The sequence below is a fragment of the Acomys minous genome, assembly GCF_964271855.1.
Source record: "Acomys minous genome assembly, chromosome: 8".
In the NCBI taxonomy this organism is placed as follows: Eukaryota; Metazoa; Chordata; class Mammalia; order Rodentia; family Muridae; genus Acomys; species Acomys minous.
Window position 1 is genome coordinate 116,335,025 of NC_140489.1, and position 27,097 is coordinate 116,362,121.

A 27,097-nucleotide genomic window follows, 5' to 3' on the forward strand; every position below is an offset into this window, starting at 1 on the left:
TGATTATACAACCGATTGTATTTTTGGTTACTAGCTTGGTATGAAAACCTGGCGCTTTTCTATTACTGGAGATTAGAACATAGCTCCTAGGCGCAGGCTTTGAGAGAAACTCAGTATCTGAGCCCTTACGAGCTCCCTGCATGATGACTGAAGGGGCATATATACAGTCTACCGAGGCTGCACAGAAGCCCTGGCAAACCTGTCATTGGAAGCAATATCCAAAGTCCAGATCAGGAACTCCTGTGGGGAGAGGTGAAGACAGCACTCTGTCTGGGGAAGCCATTCACTGGGGTTCATGTGACAGAGTATCTTCAGGACCTGTGAGTCAAATTCAAGAAAACAAGATAAAGAAACACACAGGAAAGTCTTGTGCTCCTAAATTAAGACTGCTTATAACAACAAGGACGGGCCTGGATTCCAATGACTTCTTATTTCCTCTCTGACACCTTTGAGAAACTGAGGCGGGGCAGATCAATGACAGGCTTGAGGGTCCTTGGTGACCTGACATCAGAGCTAGATGGTTTCAGAGATGTCAGACTGAACCAGATCTCCTTCCTCCTTTTTTGCTTCTTAGTTTTGGGACAGGGTCTCCCTAAGTACCCAGGCTACCTTTCACTCACTCTGTAGCTCAGCTTGGCCTCAGCCTCCTAAATAGCTGAGATTTCAGGTCTGGAAATCTCTTTCATTTTGACCAGGCTTCCCAGGTAGCTATCTGCCTGTAAATAGGCATGTCAGTAAAGATGACCTCCAATATGTGCTGTAGCTCATGGCGGCCAGCAGTGACATCAGTTGTCTTCCCTGATCATTGTCATGGTCTCTCGATGCACTTGGAGGTCACTGGGTCACAGCGTCCCCCAGGGTCCCATCCTCATGCCCTGAGTGCTGACACTACAAGTGGGCTGCCATACCTACCTGACATTTACACGGCTGTGAGAGACCTGAACTCTGGTCCTTGTGCTGGTGTGGCAAGCTCTACCCATGCTGCTGTCTCTCCACTCCCACAGCTAGTTTTTAATGTTTTTTTCCTAAAGACAGAGTGGCCTGACCTATTACTGATAAATCTTTATAAGCAGTATTTTAGAAACTCTTCTACACATAAATCTAAGCAATATACAGGGCCCTGATCTTTGGTATGCTAAGCTACTGCCTGTTGCCCCCAGATAGCACAGCCTGACTTGCTTTTCTCATTCATATCTTCCTGGCGTTTCCAAAAGAATGTGGGACACAGAGGAGCATTGGTACAGCTGGGACCCTACCCTGCAGAAACAGCCTGGGTGGCTTTCCTTTGTTGCCAGCATCAAGAACTCCTTTCCCATCCTGTACAGCAAGGGAGGTGGTCCCTTCTCTCCCAGTTCCGAGGACGCTGCCCTTTCCAGCAGAGTATCCAGGGTTAGCAAGCGCACTTCAGGAAAGGAGGACTCCAGAAGCCGAGGGAAGGAGAGAGGAGTGGCCGTCGCCTGCCCGTCAGCTTCAGCCAGTGCTGTCCACACTTCAGGGATGGCCAGCTTTGTCAGGCTCTGCAGGTACTGGGGTAGCCCTGGCACCTTGAAGGTCCAGGGAAACCCTGTAACCAGCTCTGATCCCAAGACAATTCTTCTCACATCTTCCCAGAGGCCCAGACTCTCCACAGCTACAAAGAAACACCAGAGACAAAGAAGTAGTGCTTTCATTAGATTTTCCCAGGGAAGGCTACAGGAGAATGGGAAGCATCACAGAAAAGGAGCTGCACCTCTGGACACTCAGTAAATGCAAAGCTAGTGAGCTGATCTGGAAGCAGAGGCAGGTGGATTTCTGTGAGCTCAAGGTCTACAAATCGAGTCCAGGACAGTCGAAGCTACTCTGAGAAACCTTGTCTGGGAAAAACAAACAACAAACAACAACAAAAACAACAACAACAAAAACTGTACATATTCTTCTGTAGTAAGAGAATAAGAGAATACCACTTGGGAGTGTTTGTCTATTTTTTTAAAAATTAATTTTATGTATATGGGTGTTTTTCCTGAATGTTTGTACACCACATATGTGCAGTGCTTGCAGAGGCCAGAAAAGGGTACTAGATCTCCTGGAAGTACAGTTACAGATGGTTGAGAGCCGCCATGTGGGGGCTGCATACTGAACCCAGGTCCTCTGAGGCAGTAGCAAGCACTCTTAACTACTGAGACATCTCTCCAGTCCCTATCGTTTATTGATGAAAGGTCTCAAATCGCCTTGAATTCACTGTTTACTCCTCTTTGGTCTTGCTATTCAAGCTGCCTAAGGCTCCTCCAATCTCACCTTCCAAAATGTTTACAGGTATATGCCACTACACCTGAGAGGTTATTTTAACAAAATCAGGAGCACGTGTTCATTTTAGTATTTGTATTGCTGGGGGGTGATATCATAGCAAGGAGACCAGGTAAAACTGTAGCCCATGCCTATGGTCTCACCCCTCAGGAGGGAGCTCAGCAGTTCTAGGCTAGTCACAAACAAAGCCACCTCCGCACCCTCCATTAGTCTAGAAGGGAAACAGGTTCTGTGATTTGAATGTTTCCTCCCAAACCTCTGCTGAATTGTGATTGCCACTGGAACGGTATCAAGGGGCCAACTTGTTGTTTTTGCCTTTTCAGACATGGTCTCATTCTGTGGTCCAAGCTGACCTGGGATTCAGGGTAGTCTTCCTGCGCTGGGTCACAGGTCCCTGCGCTGGGGTGTGCACAACCAGCCTGGATTAAGTGGGGAGCTTTTCAGAGGCCGTTAGGCCACGGGGGCTAAGTGTGTTATTTATAAATTTGACCCTCTATTGTTCTCTTGGTTTTAGCACACTCCTGTCCTGTCATGTCATAGATGGGACCCCCTGCCCAAGTTCGGGACTTTGGAGCCTCCAGTACTATAAGCTAAAAACCCTTTCATCAGCCCTAATGCACCTAGGCTGTGGCATTCTCCTGTAGCAGCAGAAAGATGGACTAAGAATGCATAGAGAAAAAGGTGGCATAAGCACTAAAGTCATAAAGAATCTAGGACTGGCTGAGGAGGGTGTTGGAGCTCTCCCAGGACCAGTTCTTCATACAACATATCTATCTAAGATCTCACAGAACTCTGTAAGTTTCACAACCAAGCAGTCGCTAGGCCAAGCAGAAAACAGACATGGCAGTAAGCTTACAGCTAGCTGGCTCCCTTTCTTTACCTGCCTCTCATTCCACTTAGCTCTGCTCTGTTATAGTAATCTGCAGTCATGTGCTGCTCTGAGGGTTTCATGCACAAGAACATCAGGAAAACTTTATCCAGCACTTTGATGAAATTCAGATATTTCTCCTACAGCCTTCTCACAGCTATGAGGAAAGCAAATGAGTTTATCCTGGAAAGCATTTGAGATACAAAGCACTAAATATCTGACTGGCTCTAGAAAACTACCATAAACAGGGAAGTGAGTAAATGCTCAGGAAATGCACTGAAGTTAACAGAGCTACATACAATCATAATAATCTTAGAATTAAAACAAGGAATATTTATATAACACAAGGTCTTTTGAGAAGAACCCAGCTCTAGAAGGCAAAGCAGGATTAGCCGCAGTGCTGGCACGATGAGGCCATGTGTTGACCAGCTTGAAAGGTCAACTTGTGACAACCTAGTTTCACTGGAGAAGAGACTCTTAATTGAACAACCTAGTGTCCCTGGAGAAGAGACTCGTAACTGAAGAACCATCTAGCTCAGGATGGCCCGTGGGCATGTCTGGGAGCCGGCCTTGGTTATTAGCTGAGGTGGGAAGACCCTGTGTGTGTGGCAGCACTGTTGCAGTGGGTGGCCGCGGGCTGTGTAAGAGTAAGACAGCTTGTACAAGAGGCAGCAGCAGCAGCAGGCGGCCTGGGTGCCGAGCCTCTGCTCTTGACTGGGGCTTTGAGAAAGTTCCTGTCTTGATCTTTCTGCACCCTGGAATTATAAATCCAGACAAACCCTTTCGTCTCATATCATGCTGTTGGGTAGGTGTTTTATCACCGCATGGCACTAGAATGAAACTATAACAGGGGTTCCACCACGGTCCATGTGTAACACCTGTCCTCCAGACTAGCACCCCAAGCCTCACTGGAGGAGGCAAGCATCTGGGCAAAGCAGCAGAGAAACCCTGACAGTTGAGGGTCTCAGTTCATTCTCACTGTGGAAGACCCCAACCCCAATACGATGTGGTGGATAAGACTTTTGGTACCACTTCCTGCCCTTTTCACCTACTGCATGGTAAGGACATTTCACTGAATACGAGCCAGAAACATGGCTCTCAGATGTGTTCCTTAGAAGGGCTGGAGAGATGCTTAGAAAGTAAGAGCACTTGTTGCTCATGCAGAGAACCCAGGTTTGGTTCCTACTACCTACACCTATATGGTGGCTCACAACAACTATCTCTAACTTCGGTTCCAGGGGATCCCAATACCTTCTTCTGACCTCCAAGGGCACTGGACACTTCACTTACGTAGTGTACAAACATACATATAGGAAAAACATTCATATGCATGAAGTAATAAATCTTTTTAAAAATGTCATAAGAGCCAAGCTGGTAGTGCATGCTCATGATCCCAACAGGCTGGAGGCTGAAGCAAGAGGAAAAGTTTCTTCCTGGGCTACACAGGAAGATCTTTTTTCCCGAAAACCATAACAAACCAATAAAACTAAAATTTGATTAAAGCTCAGAACTGCTTGAACCATTTTGTATAATTCGGTTTTTTAAGCACAGCATTAAAAAGAATTTTAATTTGTTCATGTTGCATCCTGATTTTAGCCCTCTCCCTCATCACCTTCCAGTCCCCCCTTCCCCCATCCCCTAGTCCTCAGAAGTGGGGAGCTCTCCTCCCCTAACATCTGACCCCAGCCTATCAAGTCTCATCTGGACTGCCTGTATCTTCTTCCTCTGTGGCCTGGTAAGGCTGCCTTGCCAGGGGGAAGTGATCAATGTGTGGGCACCAGAGTCCATGTCAGAAGTAGTCCCTACTTTCCATATTATGGGACCCACAAGGAGACTGTGCTGCCTATCTACTACATCTGAGCAGAGGGTCTAGGTCCTCACCACGCATGGTCCTTGGTTGGTGCTCAGTTCCTGCGCCCTGACCCTGTGCCCCAATTTGTTGGCCTCATTGGTCTCCTTGTGGAGCTGCTGTCCCCTTCAGCTCCTTCTATCCCCCAACTCTTTCATAAGACTCTCTGCACTCCACCCCAAAGCTTGGCTGTGAGTCTCAGCATCTGCTTCCATCCCCTGCTGGATGGAGTCTTTCACAGGACCTCCCTTCCCGTTCTTTCTCTTCAACCACTTCTGGTGTCTCTTCTATTTGCCCGTCTGAGCGAGAATTGAGCATCCTCCCTAGTGTCCTCCTTGTTATTTAGCTTAAGTCTGTAGTGTGTTTATCCTGCATTATGTAGTTAATATCTGCATATAAGTGAGTATATACCATGCATGTCTTTCTGGGTTTGGGCTACCTCACTCAGGATGATCTGTTATCTGTAGGGAGTGTTCCAGGTAAAACAACATATGGTTCCCTGGACTCCAAAGTGGATACCCAGAGACATCTTGCTTCCTCCAGGGTACCCACACCCTGGCCTTCCTTGCCAATGGGGTTGATGCATTGAGTATTCTGGGACACACAAAGACTCAGACTTGACAAGGAGAACATCTATTAGAGAAGAGCCCCAAGACCAAAGGGGAATAACAGCCATGCACACAATATTGAAAAGGCAACTATAAAAAAATCTCAAATGTCTACTGTCCTAAAATTGCTCGTGAATCATAGGAGCCAGTTGTTATTTATGTACCACATACTGTTTTGTCATTTAAAACACTGTATACATATTAACATTATGAATAAAAAATGCTTTTAAAGTTGACACTGTTGGGTGTTTTTATACTAATTTACTAACTCATGAATAAAGCAGGCTCCACCATTATTATCCCTTTGGTACAGAAGAGTAAAGAGAGAAGCTATATTATTTGCCCCAAGTCACCAATGAAACGATAGGTAATATGTTCTTGACACAAGTTAGATCACTGGGAACGAGGGCCCACAACTGAGAAAATGCTTTCATAGGATCTTGCTATAAGCCAGGTATTGTGGCCCATGCCTTTAATCCCAGCACTCGGCAGGCAGAGGCAGGTGGATCGCTGTGAGTTCGAGGCCAGCCTGGTCTACAAAGCAAATCCAAGACAGCCAAGGCTAACACAGAGAGACCCTGTCTCGAAAAACCAAAACAAACAAACAAACAAAAAACAACAACAAAAAACAACACACAACAACAACAACAAACCCAACAAATAAATAAATAAATAAAAATAAAAAGCTTGCTGTGAGGCACGTTCTTAACTAATGATTGATGGGAGAGGTCCCAGCCCAGTGGAGGTGGGGCCTGCCATCCCTGGACTGGTAGTCTTGGAAGAAAGCAGGCTGAGCAAGCCAGTAATAGTATTCCTCCATGGCCTCTGCATCAGCTCCTGCCTCCACGTTCCTGCTGTATGAGTTCCTGACCTCACTTCCGTCAATGAATGACAGTGGTGTGGAAATGTAAGCCAAATAAAATAAACTGTTTCCTCCCTAATTTGCTTTTGGTGATGGTGTGTTATCACATCAACAGTGATCCAACTAAGGCAGGTAAAGAGAACATGAAAGCTGGACTGCAGACTAACAAGAATGCAAAGGTACAACTGAGAAAAAGTTCAAACATGTCTTCCAGGGGGCTGTGGATAATGGCTCAGTGGTTAAGAACATTTGTTGTTCTTTTAGAACTGGAGTTTAGTTCCCAGTACCCACATCAGATGCCCTGGAGGCAGATATGACACCTCTTTTGATTTCTGTAGGCATCATGTTTGTGTATACCAACACACACACACACACACACACACACACACACACACACAAGTTTAAAAAAAAAAAGACATCTTTTTTTAAAAAGCAGCTCTACCAGGAGAGCCAGGTGAGAGGAGATGGAAGGCATCTAGGGCCGCCCCGGGTTCTGCTTTACGCCTGAACCAGGGGGCAGGATTAGAAAAAAGCCAAGCTTTCCTCAAGCTCCACTTCACGCATTACCGTGTTCGGGTGGAAAGCACAGCACACCTGGGGAGCCAGGGGACAACTATGTGCAGCTGTTTCCTGACTTTCACGGTGACAGTTTCAGGGATTGGACTGAGGTTTGTGCGGCAAGCACCCTTATCATCTTTCTGGCCCCAGCAGACTGTCTGAAGGACAAGTGTACCTCCTCTGGAGGGATTAGTCTTATTCTATTTCAGCTAATTAGCCAGTTAATTCTAGACGAGGTCTCAGGCAGCCCATACCGGCTCTGATGTTCTACACAGCTGAAGATAATCTTTAACTGCTGATCTGTCAAATCCTTCTGACTGCTGGGGTTACATGCCAGCACCATTACACCCCGGTTGCACAGTGCTAGAGCCTGAAGGGCTGATGCGTGCTGGGCAAACAGTCTACAAAACTGAGATTTAGCCCAAGCACTATTTTTTGGGTTATCCCTAAAAGGCCCTGGTTGGCATGGACCTTGGTATGTATACCTGATTGCCACATTTGTGGCAACTGGCCTGTTTCAGCATCCCAAGTGCTAGGATAACAGGTGTGAGCCATCATGCCTGGTCAAGCCACAGACTCAGTTCTTACTGAGGAAGTCACAGCGCTAGTCCTTCCAGGTGCTGCTGCAGGTGTTGCTGCTGCAGGTGTTCTGAAAACCACAGCCTTGCAGCACACATACATGGTACTATCCTAGCAGGTTTGGATTCTGCTGGTGTCGTTAAGCAGATTTCTGGTCTGGGAAGACGCTGACAGGTGATTCTGCTTTGTGTCCCAGCAGAGTCACACTCTGGAGAACTCTCTCCAGGGTTTGCTGGGTAGGCAGGGACTGCAGACCAAAAGGAATGCAATAGGATTTACTGAGAAAAGTTCAAACATGTCTTCCAGGGAGCTGTGGATAACGGCTAGGTGATTAGGAGCATTTGCTGTGTTTGCAGAGAACCTGATGGTGGCTTAGTACTTCCCAGTAGGGTAAAGGAAGGTCATTCACTCTGGTGCATTTTCTCTTTAGGGAAGACACCAAAGGAGGGTGTTACTAAGAATTGAGAACACTGAACAAACATTATCAAATGCTGCAGGCAGGCAGGCACCAGGGCCTTCCACACTAGCTCACTATATACAGTTTTGTTCTTGGTCTCTTTTAAGCCTCAGATGTAACTGTGAATTAAAAAGACCAGCCTCTGCTTGCATGGAGGTCCCATGGGTGGAAACCGTAGAAACCGCCCATCCCCACTGTGTTCCAGAATCCAGTGAGGGACCTCTAGGAGGAATAGGAGGCCGAAGGGAAGAGTATCCAATTTTTGAATATGCGAAACTGCAGAGACAACAAAGAATTCCTTTCCTACAGTGGTTCTCAGCCCAGGGAGCGTGTGAAATTCATCGGGGAGCTTTAGGAAAGCATGTCCAGGGGACAGTTCATCACATGTCTGGGTGAGTCTTAGCAGTCTAGTTTTAAAATGACCCAGGTCATTTTGGTGTGCATATGGGGCTGACAGCTATGTCACAGTCTGGTGGCTCCACACTTACTGCAGCACAGTGGCTTCCCAACAATATCTCCAGCAAACTGAGTATGCGTCCTGGGGTAGCAAATGCAGTTCAAAGTCTATTTCAACACGTGGTACTTATATTTTTGTTTTTATGAGTCCTTTTGGCAGCAGGGCAAACCTGACAGCTCTGTGGTCTGAAGTTTAGCAGCCTTCTCTAGCAGGCAATACTTTTTAAACTAACTTTTCTGTTTGTCATCTCAAACTTGATTGCTTTGGGGTTCTTCTTCCTCAGGAAGCCACGGTCTCATGGAAACCATCAAGCCCTGAGTTAATGGGTCCGACTGTATTTGTACCAGGCTCAGATGGCTCTGGCAATCCCATTTTGCATGGAACTTTTCCAGTCCTCCCTATTGGGAAGTCTTTATGTGTTCCCACCAGTGGGGTCTGCTCAGTCACTCAAGAGTGTGTAAGTCTCAGATTTTATCTGCGTTCATCTCTAGATGTCGTTTGTTTGTTCTTCTAAGCAAACTGCATGTCTAGTCTTTTTTTCTTCCAAGACAGGGTTTCTCAGTGTAGCCCTGTCTGTCCTGGAACTTGCTCTGTAGACCAGGCTGGACTCAAACTCACAGAGATCCACCTGCCTCTATCTCCTGGGTGCTGGGACTAAAGATGTGCACTACCACCACCTGGCGCATTTTTAGTCTTTAAGATATTGGCTTAATTGCTGGATTCACATGGAAGGACATGGCCTCTGAAATATTATGTCACTGGAGAAATAAGACCCAGGAAAATATTATTGGGTCTGGTGGCTCCCGCCTCTAACCCTGGCACTCTGAAGCTGAAGCAGAGGGATCACTCTGAATTCAAGGCTAGCCTAGGTTACACAGTGAGACTGACACTGTTTTAAAAATACAAAACAAGTCACAAGTGATGAAGTAAACGTTTTAACTAACCAATTAAAAAAAGTTATGTTCGGGCTGGAGAGATGGATCAAAGGTTGAGAGCGCTGACTGCTCTTCCGGAGGTCCTGAGTTCAATTCCCAGCAGCCACTCATAACTATCTATATTGGGACCTGATGGCCTCTTCTGGCCCGTGGGTGTACATGCAGGCAGATAACTGTATACATAATAAATAAATAAATAAATAAATAAAATCTTTAAAATATATGTTCATTTTAAAATGTGTGTGTTGGGTATGTGTATATGAGTGCTTGTGCCTGAGGAGGCTAGAAGTAGGCAGCAGATCCCATGGAATTGGAGTTACAGGCATAATCAACTGCCAGATATGGGTGCTGGGAACCAAACTCAGGTCATCTGGAAGAGCAGTATGCGCTCTTAACTATCAAGCCACTTTCCAGCCCAGATGCCAAATTCTTATTTTGCAAAGTAAGAGTGTTAAAGAGCTAACACTAGCCAGGTATGGTGGTGTACTATAGGAATCCCGGTGCTTGGGAGGAGGCAGGAGAACCAGAAATTCAAAGCTATCCCGGGTTATGCCCCGTATCAAAAAGCCAAACTGAATCAAACGAAACCAAACCAACTAAAAGAATCAAACTCTACTGTTCTCAGCCGTGATGGCTTATGCATATATGTACAACCCAGCTCTTGGGAGGCTAAGGCAGGAGGATTGCAGTAAGTTCAAGTTTACCCTGGGCTATGCCGAATCCCAGGCCAGTCTGAGCTACAGAATAAGCCCACCAAAGCACAACTAGATGACCCCACACCATTTCACAGAAGATGAAATGGAACCACATAGTGCCCAGCAACAGTTTTCTAATTCTGGAAGTTGGACCTGGGGTCTTGTCCATGCCAGGCAAGCAGATTACCACCAAGCTGTATCCCTAAACCTAAAAGAAATGGAAACAATTTGGCCTTTAAGAAGTATGCCATAGCATCATCTTGCTATAGTTTCACTGCATCAAGGCTAGTGCAGCATCACCAGGAGGACCAGCATGGAGAACTGCAGCTCCAGGGAAGGTGAATAAGCTTCCTGAAGGTGGTCCATTTGCAAACCTCACCTCTCTTGAATATACATTTCCCAGGGAGGAACGTCTGTGTGTGGCTCAGCAGCCATTGACTCTGTGTCCTCTGCTGAGCTCAGGTGCACCATGTGAGCAGGTTTCAGTCCCCAGCCTGGGGAGTTCAGTATTACCTTGCACGCAGAACAATGGTGCCTAAAGTCAGTTTACAAGCTCAAATCTGCCATTCTTAATGGGTCATGTCAGGGACACCAACATTGACCAAGCTGCAGACAGACAACTTAGCAGCAGCAGCAGCATCTTAAGCAAGTTTGAGAGGAAAAGCTCATGTTAGCTTGTAGACCACCAAAAGGTCTGAGCTACTCAAACATGTTTATCAAAATGTCCTTCGGAGAGGTGTTGCCCAGGTGGGCCTCAAACGCTTTCTTTATCTTCTCAAGTAGCTGGGTTATAGCTGTGTACCACTGCATCTGGCTCAAAGCTTCTGTGAAAAAGTCACACAGACACACAGGCACACACACACACACACACACACACACACACACACACACACACACACAGACACAGACACACACACAGACACACACACACACACACACACACACACACACACACACACACACACACACAGAGTTTACCTAGTATATATATGATGCATGGTTCAAGCCCTCCACCCAAAATGAACACCCTCCTCACACACCCAAAACCCAAATCAAAGATGCACATTAGTTTTAACAAGGGCTTTCTGAAAACACATGGCTGGTATCACTGCCACACAATTATGGATCCAATGGGATTACAATGTAAAGATATTTAATTGGGGGGCGGGGGAGGAAGTGAGCGAGGGAAGGACAGGAGGAAGGGAGGGAGAGGATGAGAATGCCTGACTGAATCAATGAGTGAGAAGAAAGGTCCAACCTCACTGAGGACTAGATGTCTCAAATTTTAGCTGCTTACCCTTAGTTTAATCCAGAAAGACTGCCAGCATGTTTTCTAACAAATTCCCAGGTACTGCTGATGCTGTGGAATGGCAGAAATCACATGCACTTTATCTCAGCCCATCTGAAGTCATCTGCCCTTCTCAGTGTCAACACTTTGCCCTACTACTGAGTGGAATTCTGGTGTCTAAACGGTGTCTGCCTTTGTACAGAGTGCTCCCTCGGAAGCGAACCCCTTGATCTGGTTCTCAGGCACGGAGCTCAAAAACATCTACAGCTCCTAGAGTTCTGTCAACAGTCCTGTGCTGAGCTGTCCAGAAGATAAAGGCCAAGAAGGAAAGCCTGTGTAGGCCTGGAGTGACATTTTCTTGGTGCTGGCAGAGATGGTTACAGTCTACTGACAAGCAGCAGGCACAGCCACAAACGGGAAAGGCTCCTACTCCAGAGAAGAAAAGGCCAACAAAGGGAACAGAGGCTCGAGAGGCTGAGGACCGAATCCCAGTGAGACTCACTGTGTTACTTTGGGGCTCGTCTGCCACTGAGCCTCGGAGACTCTTATTCTAACCAACCATGCACCTCATGACTGAATCTGTCCTTCATATTTTGCAAAGGCTCTGAATTCCCTGACTCTGCTAGGTCAAAACAAGTTTACAGATTGGCTGGGGACATGGCTCCATTGGGAGGGGGTTTGCCTGCCATGTATGCGTCCTCAGTTGGAGTCCCAGCACCATACACACTGGCTGTGGTAGTCTGCCCCTGCACCCCAGCACTGGAGAGGGGAGGTATGACGATCATAAACTCCAGGTCACTTGACTACACAGTGGGTCCAAGGGCATCATGAAATCAAAAGACACCCCTGTCCAACTTTGCAGACATAATTGTCCTATGCTTTCTCCCGGCATCCTTTAAAGTCTCAATGCACAGCGGCATGCCCCACCTTCTCTCAGATCAGTGATATCTACAGTCTGAGCCAAGTGAAGCTCCTCTCTGAAATGGCTGATGAACTGGGTCTAAAAATATCAGCTGATAATTTGTACTCTGTGAATGTTAATGTCATGTTATGTAATTTCTTAGTAAAAAATAGATTACTTGCACAGAACAGGAAACCATAGGAACTACAACAACAACAAAATCAACTGATTCATTAATTCTTGGCTTCTCCTTATCGAAGGGAAATTCCATTCCTCTGTTTAATCCTCTGCCACTCCCAGTAAACTGTAACCCTGACCCTAGAGGCCCTTCCAGTTACAGACACGGAAAAAAAGCTGGGAGAGGACCTGGAGACAGGTCTTCCTTGAGCTGTTCTTTCTCGCCAGACTTTGTTTCTAGTTCTCGGACACCCTTCAAAGATGCACACAGAGATCCCCATCACATGTATGGCCGCCTGAGGACATTCCCCTTTCCCCAGTGTGCTAGATAGTTTCATGTCAACTTGACTCAAGCTAAAGTCTTCTGAGAGGAGGGAACCGCAACTAAGAAAATGCTTCCACACTTGGGGAGGCAGAGGTGTGAGTTTGAGGCCAGCCTGGTCTACAAAGTGAGTCCAGGACAGCCAGGCTACACAGAGAAACCCTGTCTTAAAAAACCAAAATGAATGAGTGACTGAATGACTGGGCTGTAGGTAAGCCTGCGGGCATTTTCTTAATTAGTAATTGACTGGGGGGGGGGCATTGTGGATGGTACAATCCCTAGGCTGGTGGTCCTAAAAAAGCAAGCTGAGCAAGCCAGTAAGCAGCACCCTCCATGGCCTCTGCGTCAGCTCCTGCCTCCAGGTTCCTGCCCTGCTTGAGTTCCTGTCCTGGCTTCCTTCAATGATGGACTAAAGTATAAGACAAATAAATCCTTTCCTCCCCAACTTACTTTTGGTCATGGTGCTTCATCGAAGCAATAATAACTCTAACTAGGATACTCTGGTTGTCAGTATGTTCTCAGGACCATGGATTTCCCCTCTCAACCCCCAAAATACCACGTTTTAGGCTGACAAGAAAGTCACTAGGTAGCTGAGGATGACCTTGAACTTCAGACCCTCTTGCCTGCATTTCAAGCCTGTGCTGCAGGGCCAGCTCAGAGGCAGGCATGTTTAAGCAGAGGATCCTTATGTGCTGCTGGGGATGTCTTCTGAGTGGACTATCTGAAAAACACCTTCTTAAGCCAGAAACTATGAGCACTGCCCTTTTAACCTGGGAATCAGAAGAGTGCAGACGGGCTGAGTGCATCTGGCACGGGGAGGGAACAACATTTTTAACTTCTTCCCCGACTTCCATCCCACCCAGCCTTTGCCCAACACAGGGAGCCAGCCAGGAAAGACTGTGGATGAACACAGGATGGCCTACAGATACAAACTTAGTTACTTCCCCACACAGATGAGGAGAACTGCCCCACATGGTGAGACTGGACGGACTCTGCCTATCATAATACCCTAGCGCCTGCTACCCTTTTGATTTAACCCTTTCCTCATAAAGGATTTTAGGCTTCTCTGATGTCTTCAGGCAAGAGGAGACGGCATGCAGTACTTTGAGGACCACAGCTGGATGAACACACTCCTTTCAGTACCTTGGCCTACTTCTGGTGCCTTACTCCATTGAGGGGGACTGGGGCCAAGCACTTTAGTCCCTTGCCAGTGTGACAAAACAGTCTGGAGACTGTGCCTGAACTCTGAAGTATACACCTTAGAAAACAGAATCTAAGACCAAAGAGGTCTCCGGCACCACTAGACTGCAGACAAAGCGCAGAAGGAGGAGCACAAGGAGGAGCTCCCAGCTGGCCAGTCCGGCAGAGTCTGGCTGGGCTGTGTAGTCCAGCAGGCCAGGAGGAGTTAAAGATCTCCTGCCAGCTAAGCAGCAGGAGCCTGGGAGGAAGTCTGGTTACTGCTTGAATGTCCCCACCAACACTGACAGGGAAATGTAATCTCCACACAAGGCAGTAAAAGGGTGGAAATTTAACTGGGTGGTAACAGACATCAGAGGAAGCTACACGATTAAGGCCCTGATCCAGAGGGACAATGAATGGCTTTATAGAAGGGGAGAGGCACCTGAGTCAGGACGCCCTCAACACATGCTGTCCTTTGCCATAGAGGATACAGCAGGAGCCCTCGCCAGGTGCCAGGCAGGTATCAACACCATGTTCTTTCACCTCTGGAAGTGTGAGTGAAACAATCCTATGATTTTTTTTATTGGGTTTTCACATTTTTAATGATCTCCACCTGATCTTTTTTCTTCTTCTTTTTCTTCATTATTTACTCACTTTACATCCCAATTGCAGGCCCCCCCTCCCATCCCCCCTCTCCCTCCTTCTCCACCATATCCTCATAGAAAAGGACCCCCCCCCCCCACCTGGCCTGGCATACCAAGTCGCATCAGGACTAAGAGCATCCTCTTCTACTGACGCCCTACAAGGTATCCCAGCTAGGGGACAGTGATCCAAAAGCAGGCAACAGAGTCCATATCAGAGACAGCTTCTGCTCTACTTGCTAGGGGACCCTCATGAAGACCAAGCTACCTACCAGCTATACATATGTAGGGGGCCTAGGTACAATCCATGTATGCTCTTTGGTTGGTGGTTCAGACTCTGTGAGCCACCATGGGCCCAAGCTAGTTGATTCTGTTGGTCTTCTTGTGGAGTTAGATTCCTAGAACCCACAAGGCAGAAGGAAAGAACTAATTCCCACAAGCTGTCTTCTCCTTGTGCCTAAGGGCACATACATGTGTGTACACACACACACACACACACACACACACACACACACACACACACTCACCAAAAGACTTACAGCTCAATGATAAGACAAACACCAATTTACAGGAGAGTTGTGTAAAATGTTGAATAGATACTTGGCTTAAAGATAGCAAATACTGCAGCCAGGTGTGCTGATGCATGCCTTTAATCCCAGCACTCGGGAGGCAGAGACAGGGGCAGGCGGTGGCTCACTGTGAGTTCGAGGCCAGCCTGGTCTACAAAGCAAGTTCAGGACAGCCAAGGCTAACACAGAGAGACGAGACCCTGTCCCAAAAAAAAAAAAAAAAAAAAGGATTTATTTATTATGTATACAGTGTTTTGCCTACATGTATGCCTGCACACCAGAAGAGGGCACAAGATCTCATTATAGATGGTTGTGAGCTACCATGTGGTTACTGAATTGAACTTAGGACCCTTGGAAGAACAGCCAGTGCTTTAATCTCTGAGCCACATCATATCTCCAGTCTCCACCCCCAAGGTTTTCCCTCCTCCCCTCCCCTCTCCTCCTCCTCCTCCTCTTCCTTCTTTTTCTTCTCTCCTCCTGTTACTGCTGCTGGTGGGAGGTGGGGGGTGGGATGGGGCAGGACAGGGTTTCTCTGTGTAACCCTAGCTATCCTGGATCCTGCTCTTGGACCAGGCTGGCCTTGAACTTACAGAGATTTGCCTATTTCTGCTTCCTGAGCACTGGGAATTAAGGCATGCAGGCCACCACCACCCAGCAGCATTTAATTCTTTTTGTTCTTTTGTTTTTGTTTTGTTGCATCTAAGCAAACACTTCTTTGCGGATGTTCAGGGCTCCACCTCTGACATTCTCAAAACAGAGAAAACAATCTATGTGTCCATCAACTATTGATAAACTGTGCATAAACAAGTTACACAAACTTTGGAATACTAACTTAGCATGTAAAAAGTCAAAGTTCGCAGGGAATGAACAGAATAAAGAATAAAAATCATACTCTCAGAGTGTGTGACATGGCAGCTCACACGTGCAATCCCAGCACTTGGGCAGCTGAGGCAGAGGAACACTGAGTGAGAGGCCAGCCTGGACCATGTGAGATGCTCTAGACCAGCCTAAGCTACCAGTGAGATTTTTGTCTCAAAATACAAAATAAAAGAGAAATGACACCATCAGCTTGGCAGACACAGAAAAAACACTTGTCAAGATTTGACACCCTTTTAGTATTTTTAAAAAATTCAATACACTGGAAATAGAAGGAGACTTGTTCAGTTTGATAAAGGCATTTATGAAAACCCACAGCGAACATCATTTAGCTTGAGATCAGGAATAGGACAAGGATGCTTAGTCTTAACAGTCCTATTTGAACGGTGTTCCAGGGATTCTAGCTAGAGGAATATCAGGCAAGAATAAGCAAGACATCCAGACTAAAAATGAAGAATTATTTCTACTGCAAATGACATGATCTTGGATACAGAAAGCCCCAAGGAATCCATCCCCACACCCCTATGAGCTCAGAAAGGATGCAGGACAAAAGATCAGTAATTGAAACCACACATGGTAGGAAGCTGAAAACTACAGACCGTCAACAGTCATGTAGCCCAGGATGGCTTCAAACTCATTATGTACTTGAAGATGTCCCCTGACCCTTCTATCCCTAGCTCATGAGTGCAGGGATTATACATGTGGGCCACCACGCCCGGTTTCATCAGTCTTCGGCATCAAATTTGGGGCTAGGGAAGAAATCTACCAACTGAGCTAATTGAGTCCCCCAGGTTGGGGATTTAAATAAATGTAAAATCCTCCTCAGTTCATGGGTCCAAAAATACTATTGCTATGATGACAATAATCCTCAAACTGATACAAATTTAATGCAATCCCAACCAAATTCCAGCTAGCTTTTCTTTCCATTCTTGCAATAGATTGACAAGACCGATCTAAAATTCATATACAAATGTAGGGAATCTGAACAGCAAGAACAATCCTGAAGAAGTTGGAAGCCTCATTGGCAAGTCACTCCCCAGGGACGTCTGCCATGTTCTTACAGTTAGACAACATGAAACCGCAGTTCTTCGAGTGGCCTCTGGACACAGTACTCACTCGGAGTCAACAATGCAAGCGCGGCTGTAACTACTCATGCAATACCACCTGCTTCGCAGCGCTGGGGAAGGAAGCTAGCCGCTTATGTCGGAGCCACAGTTCTTTGGGATAAGCAAGTTCAGATCAGAGCCCAGGGTCCAGAGGAAACAAACTAACCTGTTGCTGATGAAACTTCAACAATTTCCTTGTCAGAAACCTGAAGTCCCCAGAAGACTCTGAAACCTGTTCTCAATTCCTCCTGCCCTCTCACCCCAGCCACGAGAACCACACCACCCGTGTCACACTAGACAGGTCTGCACGCAGCATGACTAAAAGCATACAGCCGAGGGATAGTACAAATGATGCTCAGTTTGCTCGGATTGCTAATTAGAATGGACAACCAAATCGGGTGCTTGTAGGTTGTCAAGATTTTTATTCTCTATAACTGTTCAGCTGTATTTCCTAGGAACCAAGTAAAGGGAGTTCATAGGTCATGAAAAGCATGGACTGTATTTCTTCACATCATGCACAAAGTTCATGTTCTAAGCATATTGAATATGCTGCACAGACTTCACCACTTGACCACCCATAGCACCCGAGCTGGCTGGAGGGAGGGCTGATATCACCCAGCTTCTAGACTACACACCCTAGTTAACACAGAGTGCCTGTGTTCTTATCCAACTCTGCTCTAAAAGCACACTGCTTGGCAGTTAGACCAGTTAGTTCTGAATTTACTTGTGAGCTGGTGACTTTTAGAGCATCTAGAAGAAAAACAGTAACAATTATAAAGTAAGATTCCAGGGGAGGGAGTGTTTATTGTAGTCGGCAGAGTGATGAGATCTGACCTATAGATCCCAGCTAAGGAAGAAACCACAGAACAGTCCCCAGCAGCCGGCTACTGGGACACGCTGGTGTGGTGACCCTAAATATGGCCATTTTCAAGGGGAAAAGGGCAGGTCCTGCCCAGGGTGGTGAGTGCTCTGCTTCTAGTAATACACTTGAGTCCCAGCTCTGCTCTCAGATTGCTTCACACGCTCATAGGCAGGAAAGACACTGTGAAAACTGATATAGCAGCTGCAGCACAGGATTTTGGGATTTTGAATTTAGAAAGCAGTGGAATGCTTTAAGTGGGACTTCACGGGCCACCCTAATAGGAATATGGAAGACAGTGGTGCTGAGGGTGATTTGAACTGTGGGGGCCTGGCTCAAGAGGTTTCAGAGGAGAAGAGTTTTGGTATGTTGCCTAGAGATAATTCTTGTGATATTCTGGTGAAGAATGTGACTGCTTTTTGCCCTTGTCCAAAGAGTCTGCCTGAGGCTAAGGTGAAGAGATTTAAATTAAATGCACAGGCAAAGGAAATTTCAAAACAGCCTAGTATAGACTCTGTCTTGTGGTTCACTCTTTTTTAAAAAAATATATTTTATTTATTCATATTACATCTCACTGTGGTTCACTCTTATGAAGAGTGTTTTGATGAACTATAGCAAGATGAGCAAGGAAAATTACAAAATATTCAAGGATTAAAGGAGTCTCAGGAAGTGGAATAGAGCTAAATCCTGTGTTCAAGGAGTTAAATAGATTAAAGATATAAAATGGACTGGCAGGTGGTGGCGCATGCCTTCAATCCCAGAATTTGGGAGACAGAGGTAGGTAGATCTCTGAGTTTGAGGCCAGCCTCGTCTACAGAGTGAGTTCCAGGACAGCCAAGGCTACACAGAGAAACCCTGCCTTGGGAAAAAAAATGGAGTTAAGGGACCTTGGGGCAAGATCCCACCAAGAAAAGGAATTAGAGAAAAGTTTAGGTCCAGGAATGTTGGTACACTCCTTTAATCCCAGCACTCAGGAGATGGAGGCAGACAGCTCTCTGAGTTCAAGGCCAGCCTGATCTACAGAGCAAGTTCCAGAACCCCAAGCTTAGGCAGTGAAGAAAACCACTGACAACAGAAAGCTGGTGAAGAAGGGGCCATGTTCCAGCCCTACCAAACAGCAGACCTTGGCAGCTCCAGGCATGCGGTTCTGGCCTTAGAGTTAAGAAATCTCTTTCTGAGACTAGGGAAAGTTGCTGAGGCCAGGTGTGAGGCAGGGGTGTCCCTGCATAAAGGCCCAGAGAGGCTATTGTGTGAAAGGGGCTATGGAATCTCCCTCTGCCACTAGGGAAAGCCTCTGAGGCCAGGCATGTGGCAGAAGTATCTCTCATGAAGGCCCCAAGAGGCCACTGTGTGAAGCTGTGAAGTTGAAGCCCGAACTGCCTTGGAGACCCCAAGATGTTGGAAATTTCCAAGTCACGGGGTACCTGCTAAGGAAAGCTGTTAACAGGGAGTGGAACCTACCCAAAAGGAAGAAGTGTGTTAGAGTCAACAAACCTGAAAGAAGCTAGAGATCAGAAAAGCATTTTGATCAGATAAGGAGATGCAGAGTTGGCTCAGCTGGCCTTGCTTTGGTCTAGCATTTCCTCACTGTGCTCCCTTCCCTATGTTTTGTACTGGTAATGTATATCCTGTGCCATGATATGTTGGAAGTATGTGATCTGTTTTTTGATTGATTTTATAGGGGATTCTAGTTAAGAGGTTACATGAATCCCAGACGAGACTTTGAACTTTGATAGATTATTGAAACCTTTGAAGTTGAACTAAATCTATTTTTGCATTATGCTATCGCTATAAGCCTTTAGGGCCAGGGAGTGGAATGTGGTGGTTTGGATAGGTATGGCCCCCATAGACTCATGTATTTGAATGCTTGGGCCATAGGGACTGGCACTATTAGGAGGTGTGGCCTTGCTGAAGTTGGTGTGGCTTTGTTGGAAGAAGTGCGTCACCATGGGGTGGCTTTGAGGACTCCTATGCTCAAACTCTGTCCAGTGTGGAAGAGAGTCTTCTCCTGCTGCCTGTGGATTAAGATGTAGAACTCAGGCTGGAGAGATGGCTCAGAGCTTAAGAGCACTGTCTGCTCTTCCAAACGTTTGAGTTCAATTCCCAGCAACCACATGATGACTCACAACCATCTATAATGAGATCTGATGCTCTCTTCTGGTGTGCAGACCAGAACACTGTATGCATAATAAATAAATCTTTTTAAAAAATGTAGAAACTCTCAGCTCCTTCTCCAGCACCATGTCTGCCTGAACACTCCCATGCTTCCATCTATGATAATAATGGACTAAACCTCTGAAACTGTAAGACAGCCCCAAGTAAACGTTTTCCTCAGGAGTTGCTGTGGTCATGGTGTCTCTTCACAGCAATGGAAACCCTAACTAAGACAACAGGTAAGTATAAAACAACCAGGTAGTACAAAGTAAAATGGGGTTGGGTGGTGGAGCATGCATGAGGACAAATTCAGTCCCTAGCCCAGCATAAAACCAACGTCACCCCTGGGTACATGTTAAGCTTGAGGCCAGCCTGGGCAACATAAGACCCTGTCTTAAAAAGAACAGCAGCAGCAGCAAAATCCATAAAATGGAACCTAAAAAAGAAAAACTCACTCATAAACCCACCAAAAAGAAAGAAAGAGAGAGAAAGAGACAAAGCTTAAAATGGAGTCTAACACATTAATATGATATTTATTTAAATATGTGGTAAATAAACTCAGTAGCTGTGAAAAATAAAAGCAAATTTAAGGGGTGGGTCTACAGGCAAACAGAAAGTTTATCTCTGAGGGCAAAGGGTATAAATACTTAGCAAGTACCAGAGAATATTAGCAAATAGATATTTCACTGGAAATTTCCTGCTCTGGGAACAAATAACTTAGGTTGGATTTAAGATTAGAAGTAGGGCCGGGCGTGGTGGCGCACACCTTTAATCTAGTACTTCAGAGGCAGAGGCAGGCAGATCACTGAGTTGAGGCCAGCCTGGTCTACAAAGCGAGTCCAGGACAGCCAGGGCTAACACAGAGAGACTCTGTCTCAAAAAACCAAAAAAAAAAAAAAAACCAAAAAAAAAACAAACCAAAAAAAAAAAAAAAAAAAAAGGAAAGAAAGAAAGAAGTAAAGTTCTGTCTTTGCCCAGCCTTACACGGGCCTGTGGCTAAGCCTCTGGGACCTCTAGATGGTTCCTTTCTCTCAGCTACAGCTGAAACGAATCTTCCTTCCTGCACGAGACTGCTGCATGCTAATGCTGACAGGGAAAGAAGGAGACAGAGAATACATGTTCTTGTGGGCTTAAATCACTTTAAAACCCCAAACATTTGGATTTTTAAAGGGGAATTAATGAGTGAGGAAACCATGAATGATTTAGAAGAACTAAGATAAACGTTTGAAGCACAAAATCCACGTCACTTTTGCAGGCTTTTCTAATGATCTTCTCGCCTTTCTCCTTCCAGGTTTTTCCCACTGTGCCCCAGCCCTTCAAGGTGGTTCTAAGACATTTCAGAGATAGGAATGGCCTTTTAATGCTACCAACAGAACAAAGTATGAGAGGGATGGGCAGGACCGCTTCCATTCAAAAGCCTAAGCCAACAAATCTCCCTGAAATTTGTGCTTTATTTATTTTGGTAACTAGTCCTATTTATAAATACATTTACTATGTAAATGTATCAAACAGGCAAGATGGTTCAGTGAGTACAGGTGCACGCTGACATGCCTGACAGCCTGAGTTCAATCTTCAGAACCCACTTGACAGGAGAACCAACTCCAGAAAAATGTAACAAAAATGTATGTATGTACACACGAATGTAACTGAGCTGTCGTGCAAAATTTGTAAAATGGAAGTAAAAGGAAGAAGTCTCCTACAATTACATACCCCTGAACTATTTTTTAGCAGGACTGCCTTTTACTCTGGCCGGGTCTTTCAGTTTCCTTTTCCTACACACGTAAATTTGGTTATCATGATGACCAAGTATCCTTAATAGTCAGTGGATGAATTTTCAGCAATGTTGGACTTGTTAAATTCATATGTAATTGCAGCACTTGGGAGGCAGAGGCAGGCAGATCTCTGTGATTTAAACTTCAGCCTGATCAACACAGCCAATTCCAGGTTTCCTGAGACTACACAGTATGATCCTGCCCCAACAGAAAGAACATGCAGACTGGCAAGATGGGCCAGCAGGTAGAGGCACTTCCACCAAGCCTGACAACCTGAACTGATTCCCAGAATCCACATGGTGGAAAAAGAGAACCAAAGCTGCACAGTGGTCCTGACCATTCCTGTGCTTTGGTATGGGAGTACTGATACAAATGCACAACAAACACAATAAACAAACACACACAAATAAATAACAACAAAGAAGAAATTAAAAGTGCACCACCTCAAGAAGCTTCAGTTGTATTTTTTTTTATAAGAACTTGGCTCCTTAAGGGTGCTAAGAATCTAGGAAGAGTGCAGACGAAGAAAGGTCATGTTGTTTTAAAACCCACATAATTCTACCATGTCTTATAACACGCAGTAACTTTCTTTGCCTATACAGTCAAATCTAGGCTCCTTGGATTTTGGCCTATGGGGCTCTCTGTGACTTTGTTTCTGCCTCGCTAGCTTCACTTCTAGTAATACTTGTTTTTCTTTGAACCCCAAACTCCAAACCCCCCAGTTCTTTGATGGCGGTGCCGATTGCTTCTCTGTTGGTAATATCCGCCTCTTCTTTGTTCCTTTTCTAGATCTGACTATGACCTACAAAGCACCCAAACCAAGAAGAAAGAAGCTCCCCTGCAGGGCCTCCTCCAGTCCCTTTGCACTTCCTCTTAGTCCGAGGCATAGTTAGCACTAGCTTCTAATACCTGTGCTCAATATGCCTCTGCCATCAGCGCATCTCCTGAATACCACGAAAAGAAAAGCACCTTTGCCACATTAGTTAGGTGACCAGGTAGATCTCCAGCAGCCTAAGCAGGTATTCAAGCATTTCTTCTTCCCGGACTGTCTCCCCCTCCCAAGACAGGATTTCTCTGTGTGGCCCTGCTTGTCCTGGAACTTCCTTTGTGTGATCACATTTAATCGGGGCATATGCTCTAATTAATGGTAAGAGTTTGGAGGACAAGCCAGACATCATGGCGCACACATGTAGTCCCAGCAGTCTGGGAGGCGGAGGCTGGCAGATGGCTGTGAGTTTGAGGCTAGCCTGGTCTACAAAGCGAGTCCAGGGCAGCCAAAGCATCACAGAGAAACACTGTCTTGAACACCCTCCGTCCCAAAAAAAGGTTTGGAAGACAGAATGATTAGAAACCTCCAAGCCACCTTCAAGGAATTAATAAACAAAGGATAAGGAAGAAGCTGGGGAAGCAATGGTACATTACAACATCCAAGGACTGACCCTTTTGTACAAGACTAAACACAGTGCACATCTGCGTGAGGGAGTTTCCTATGCCCTTGGCCCCTGCAAAGCACTTTAAGGTGGTTTGAGTTTGGGAACAGGGTTCCATATGGATAGAGCCCACAGGACCAGTGATTTCAAACACACAACTTTGCCAGTATCCTGGGGAAGAGATTAGTGGCTAGGCTCTGCAGATACAGATGTGAAATTCAGGGATGAGATACAGGATGGTAAAAGTCTAGTACAGCTTGTTTGATAGCATCTGGTTTACATTCTTTTTGTAATCTCTGGACCCCAGTTAACTCAAGTGTAAACTAAAGTGGATGTAACACAGAGGTTCCTTACAGCTAGAATGACCTATATTTTATTTACTAAAGAATATAAGGGGGACAATATTCACTATGTTGAGACGAGGGGAACAAGGTAGGATATTATTCTTAATTAATTTTTTTCCTGGCAGAAGATAAGCCAGGCTAGCTTAGAATTCAACAAGTAGCTGAGGCCAGCCTTGAACTCCTTATCTTCCTGTCTCTACCTCTCCAGTGCCTGGCTAAACCAGGATGTGATTCCTATAAAGCAATTATGGATGTGCAGAGGGTTCTGTGTTCTGATCACCTCTGCATGGTTACAGGAGCTCTACGGGCTAATAATACAACCCCCGCACACAGAACGCTTTAGTTTGAGTTTGGGAACACATCTCCACATGGACAGAGCTGGACTTCGACAGCCTGAGCATACTTCCTGGAAGGCAACAAATCATGGAGAAGCTAAACGCGACCGAGGAAAGGCCTGGTCTGCTTGTACTCAGAACCTGACACTGTACTTGCAGCCTCCTTAGACAGACCTAGTCAGTTAGGAGAGGCTTATTTTAACCAGTTGCAGGCTCAGTGTCCTGCATTCCAGTTTGGATTGGTAAAAATCCACTTCAGTCTGTGACCTAGAAGTCACGCCCTGCACGTCCTGAGGCCTTTTCTGTGAACATATCATATATGTATATGGGATACCCTTCTCTCTTTAATTCACTTTGTGACTCATGATTAGAACAGAACAACTCTATGTGAATCTATAATCAGATACACACATGGCCTAGAGACATGTATGAAGTCAGAGGCTGAGGGAGGAACTCTTACGCAAACTGGTGAAGGGCAGATTAAGAACAGGGACTCAAATACCAATCAATGAGCCAGTCCAGCTATCTCTACAGGATAAAACAGGATGAAGCATTACTGAAAATGATGACATTTTCAAAGAAGAGCATAAAATAGTGAAAGGCCAAGGTCTTGAAAACACAGAGGTTAGCTGAGTAGAATTCACACTCCTCTGGATGACTAAATAGAACGTATTTAATGGTCAAACTCCAAGCAAACAAGAGTAGATTTCTTTGAGACTTGTAGGAAGGTGCCACATGGAGCCTGTTGGTCAGTCATACACATTTAGCTGTGGGTGACTGTGCTGCAGAGCTGCCCAGGCCTCTCCCTGTAGCATTCCAAGGTAGAGTTGTGAGTCATACCTGCCTCCTTGCCTTCCGCAGGTCTGTCCAGGCAGTTAGTCAGCAGGAAGAGAATATCAATGCACACAGCTCTGGTCACCAAGCATGGATTTTGCCTAGAAAAGTAAAAGTGGACAGTAAATGGACTGGGCCTTAGGAAAAAGAAAAATGGGTGTTTTCTAATTGGCACGTCATAAAGTGTAGGTAGCTATATCACAATAAAATATGATGGACTGTTGTGGGTAGCAAGACAAGAAAATCAGCCATGAGCCTGTGGCTGAGACTAGTCCGTGTCCTATTCACCGTTCCATTGCTGTGAAGAGACACCATGACCACAATAACTCTTATAGAGAAAGCATGTGATTGGGGCTGGCTTACAGCTTCAGGGTTAGTTCATTTTGGTCATGCACAGAACATGGAGGCACTCAGACAGGTACAGCGTATGAGACACTGGATCCAACATGGCCTTTTAAAACCTCAAAGCTCACCCCCAATGACACAATTTCTCCAGCAAGGCCACACCTACTCCAACAAAGCCATGTCTCCTAATTGTTCAACCCTCCTCAAATAGTGCCACTCTTGGTGACTAGGCATTCTAATATGTGAGCCTTTGGGGCCATTCTTACTCAAGCCTACGAGAGGACCAAGCTGATAAAACTCTATGCTGCACTCCAGGTAAATTAAGGTTTCAATGTTTATCCCACTGACTTGAAACAGGGAGCAGGCATAATGAGGACCTTGTATTCTCCTCTTACCTGGAGAAAGTGGGGTGATGGTAGCCACTGGTTATGAAATTAAGTGATTTAACATTTAGGTGAAGCTACTGCACTCACATATGAAAAACAACACCTACTGACTGAAAACAGTCTCTGAACAACACACAGATGAGTATGTGAGATTTTTTTCCTTCATTTAGTGACTGGCAGAAATAGCAAGCAGCTTAGACTTTCTTTTGTGAACAGTACTTGAGAAGCCCTGGCCCTGAGTCCCAGATCAGACTGACAATAGACAGTCCCAGATTTGATGTGTTAAGGACCTGGCATCTGGGGTAAAACCAGTAGGCACAGTGGGCTCTGCTACATAGGTTTTGTCACTTGTCGTCTCTGTGACTTGAGCAGGCTCTAGGTCTGTAACATGGCACTGACCTTACTGTCCCCCTATGAGTCACTGGAGCATCAAGGTGTCATAGTGAACTGGAAAGGACACCCAAGGTCTGACAGGTAAAGATAGCTCAGGAGGGCTTAACCCTGTCCTCTTCTACTTCTAACCTAAGACGAGGGATGGCACTAGTGTTGTGACTGGTGGAGTTTTAGCCTGTTTCACCTTTTGTATATGTGCAATTACCAGTTCCCTATAGTGTGCTTCTGCCTTTTTGAACTGCTCGCATCCTTAAGCTGGCATCCTCTAACATGAAAAAAGTACCATCACCATGCATGGTGGTGTACACCTGTAATACACATATATGTACATAAAAAGGCCAGAGGTTGACGTCAGGTATCTTTCTCAACTACTTTCTATACTTTCAGTTTTAATTTATAGGTACTATGTTTCTGTGATGTAGGTGTCAGCAGAGACAATCTGTCTCTTTCCTTCCACCACTAGGTTCCAGACATCAAATTCAGGCCCCCAGCCTTGGCTGCCATCTCTCCAGGTCCCCTTACTATTACTTAAAACCTAAGAAAACATTGCCAGAATGTGTGTGTTGCTCATGTACATGCTCTGCACACACGAGGAGGTCAGGACAATTCTGTAGAGTTGGTTTTCTCCTTCTCCCTGTGTGGGTTCTGGGGATTGAGCCCTGGTCACCAGGCATGCACAATATTCTTTACCCATGAGCCATGCCTCTTACTCTCTCCCACATGTTTTGAGACTGGGCACTCATTGAACCTCGGCTGGACCATCTGGTTACCGAGTCGTAGGGATCCTCCTGGCTCTGCTTCCACAATATAGGGACCAGGACATGCCCTGGCATGGCTGGCTTTCAATGGGCTTTGGGATCTGAACTCAGGTCTTCAGGCTTGGGAGGCAAACACTCTGCCAACTAACTGAACCATCACTCCACCCCCTTGTTTCTCTTTCCCAATCTTGCCCATCTTTAGCCTTTATCTTGTTTTCTTCAAGTTTCTCAGTCACAGTTCCTTGTCGTTACTCTTCCTTGCACAGCTGCACTAGTG

At 45.8% G+C, this 27,097-nt stretch overlaps 1 protein-coding gene across 2 annotated transcripts in view; it reads right to left on the bottom strand.

Moving 5' to 3' along the window:
- The window catches only part of THADA (THADA armadillo repeat containing), a 293,429-nt gene that overhangs the window by 48,326 nt on the left and 218,006 nt on the right, over positions 1-27,097 (bottom strand). For both annotated transcript variants that reach the window (XM_084791400.1, XM_084791399.1), the window contains 3 exons: positions 24,945-25,039; positions 1,257-1,630; positions 200-318 (listed from right to left, as the gene is read on the bottom strand). In XM_084791400.1, coding sequence (XP_084647526.1) covers positions 200-318; positions 1,257-1,630; positions 24,945-25,039 — 588 coding nt within the window. The remainder of the gene's footprint in view (positions 1-199; positions 319-1,256; positions 1,631-24,944; positions 25,040-27,097) is intronic.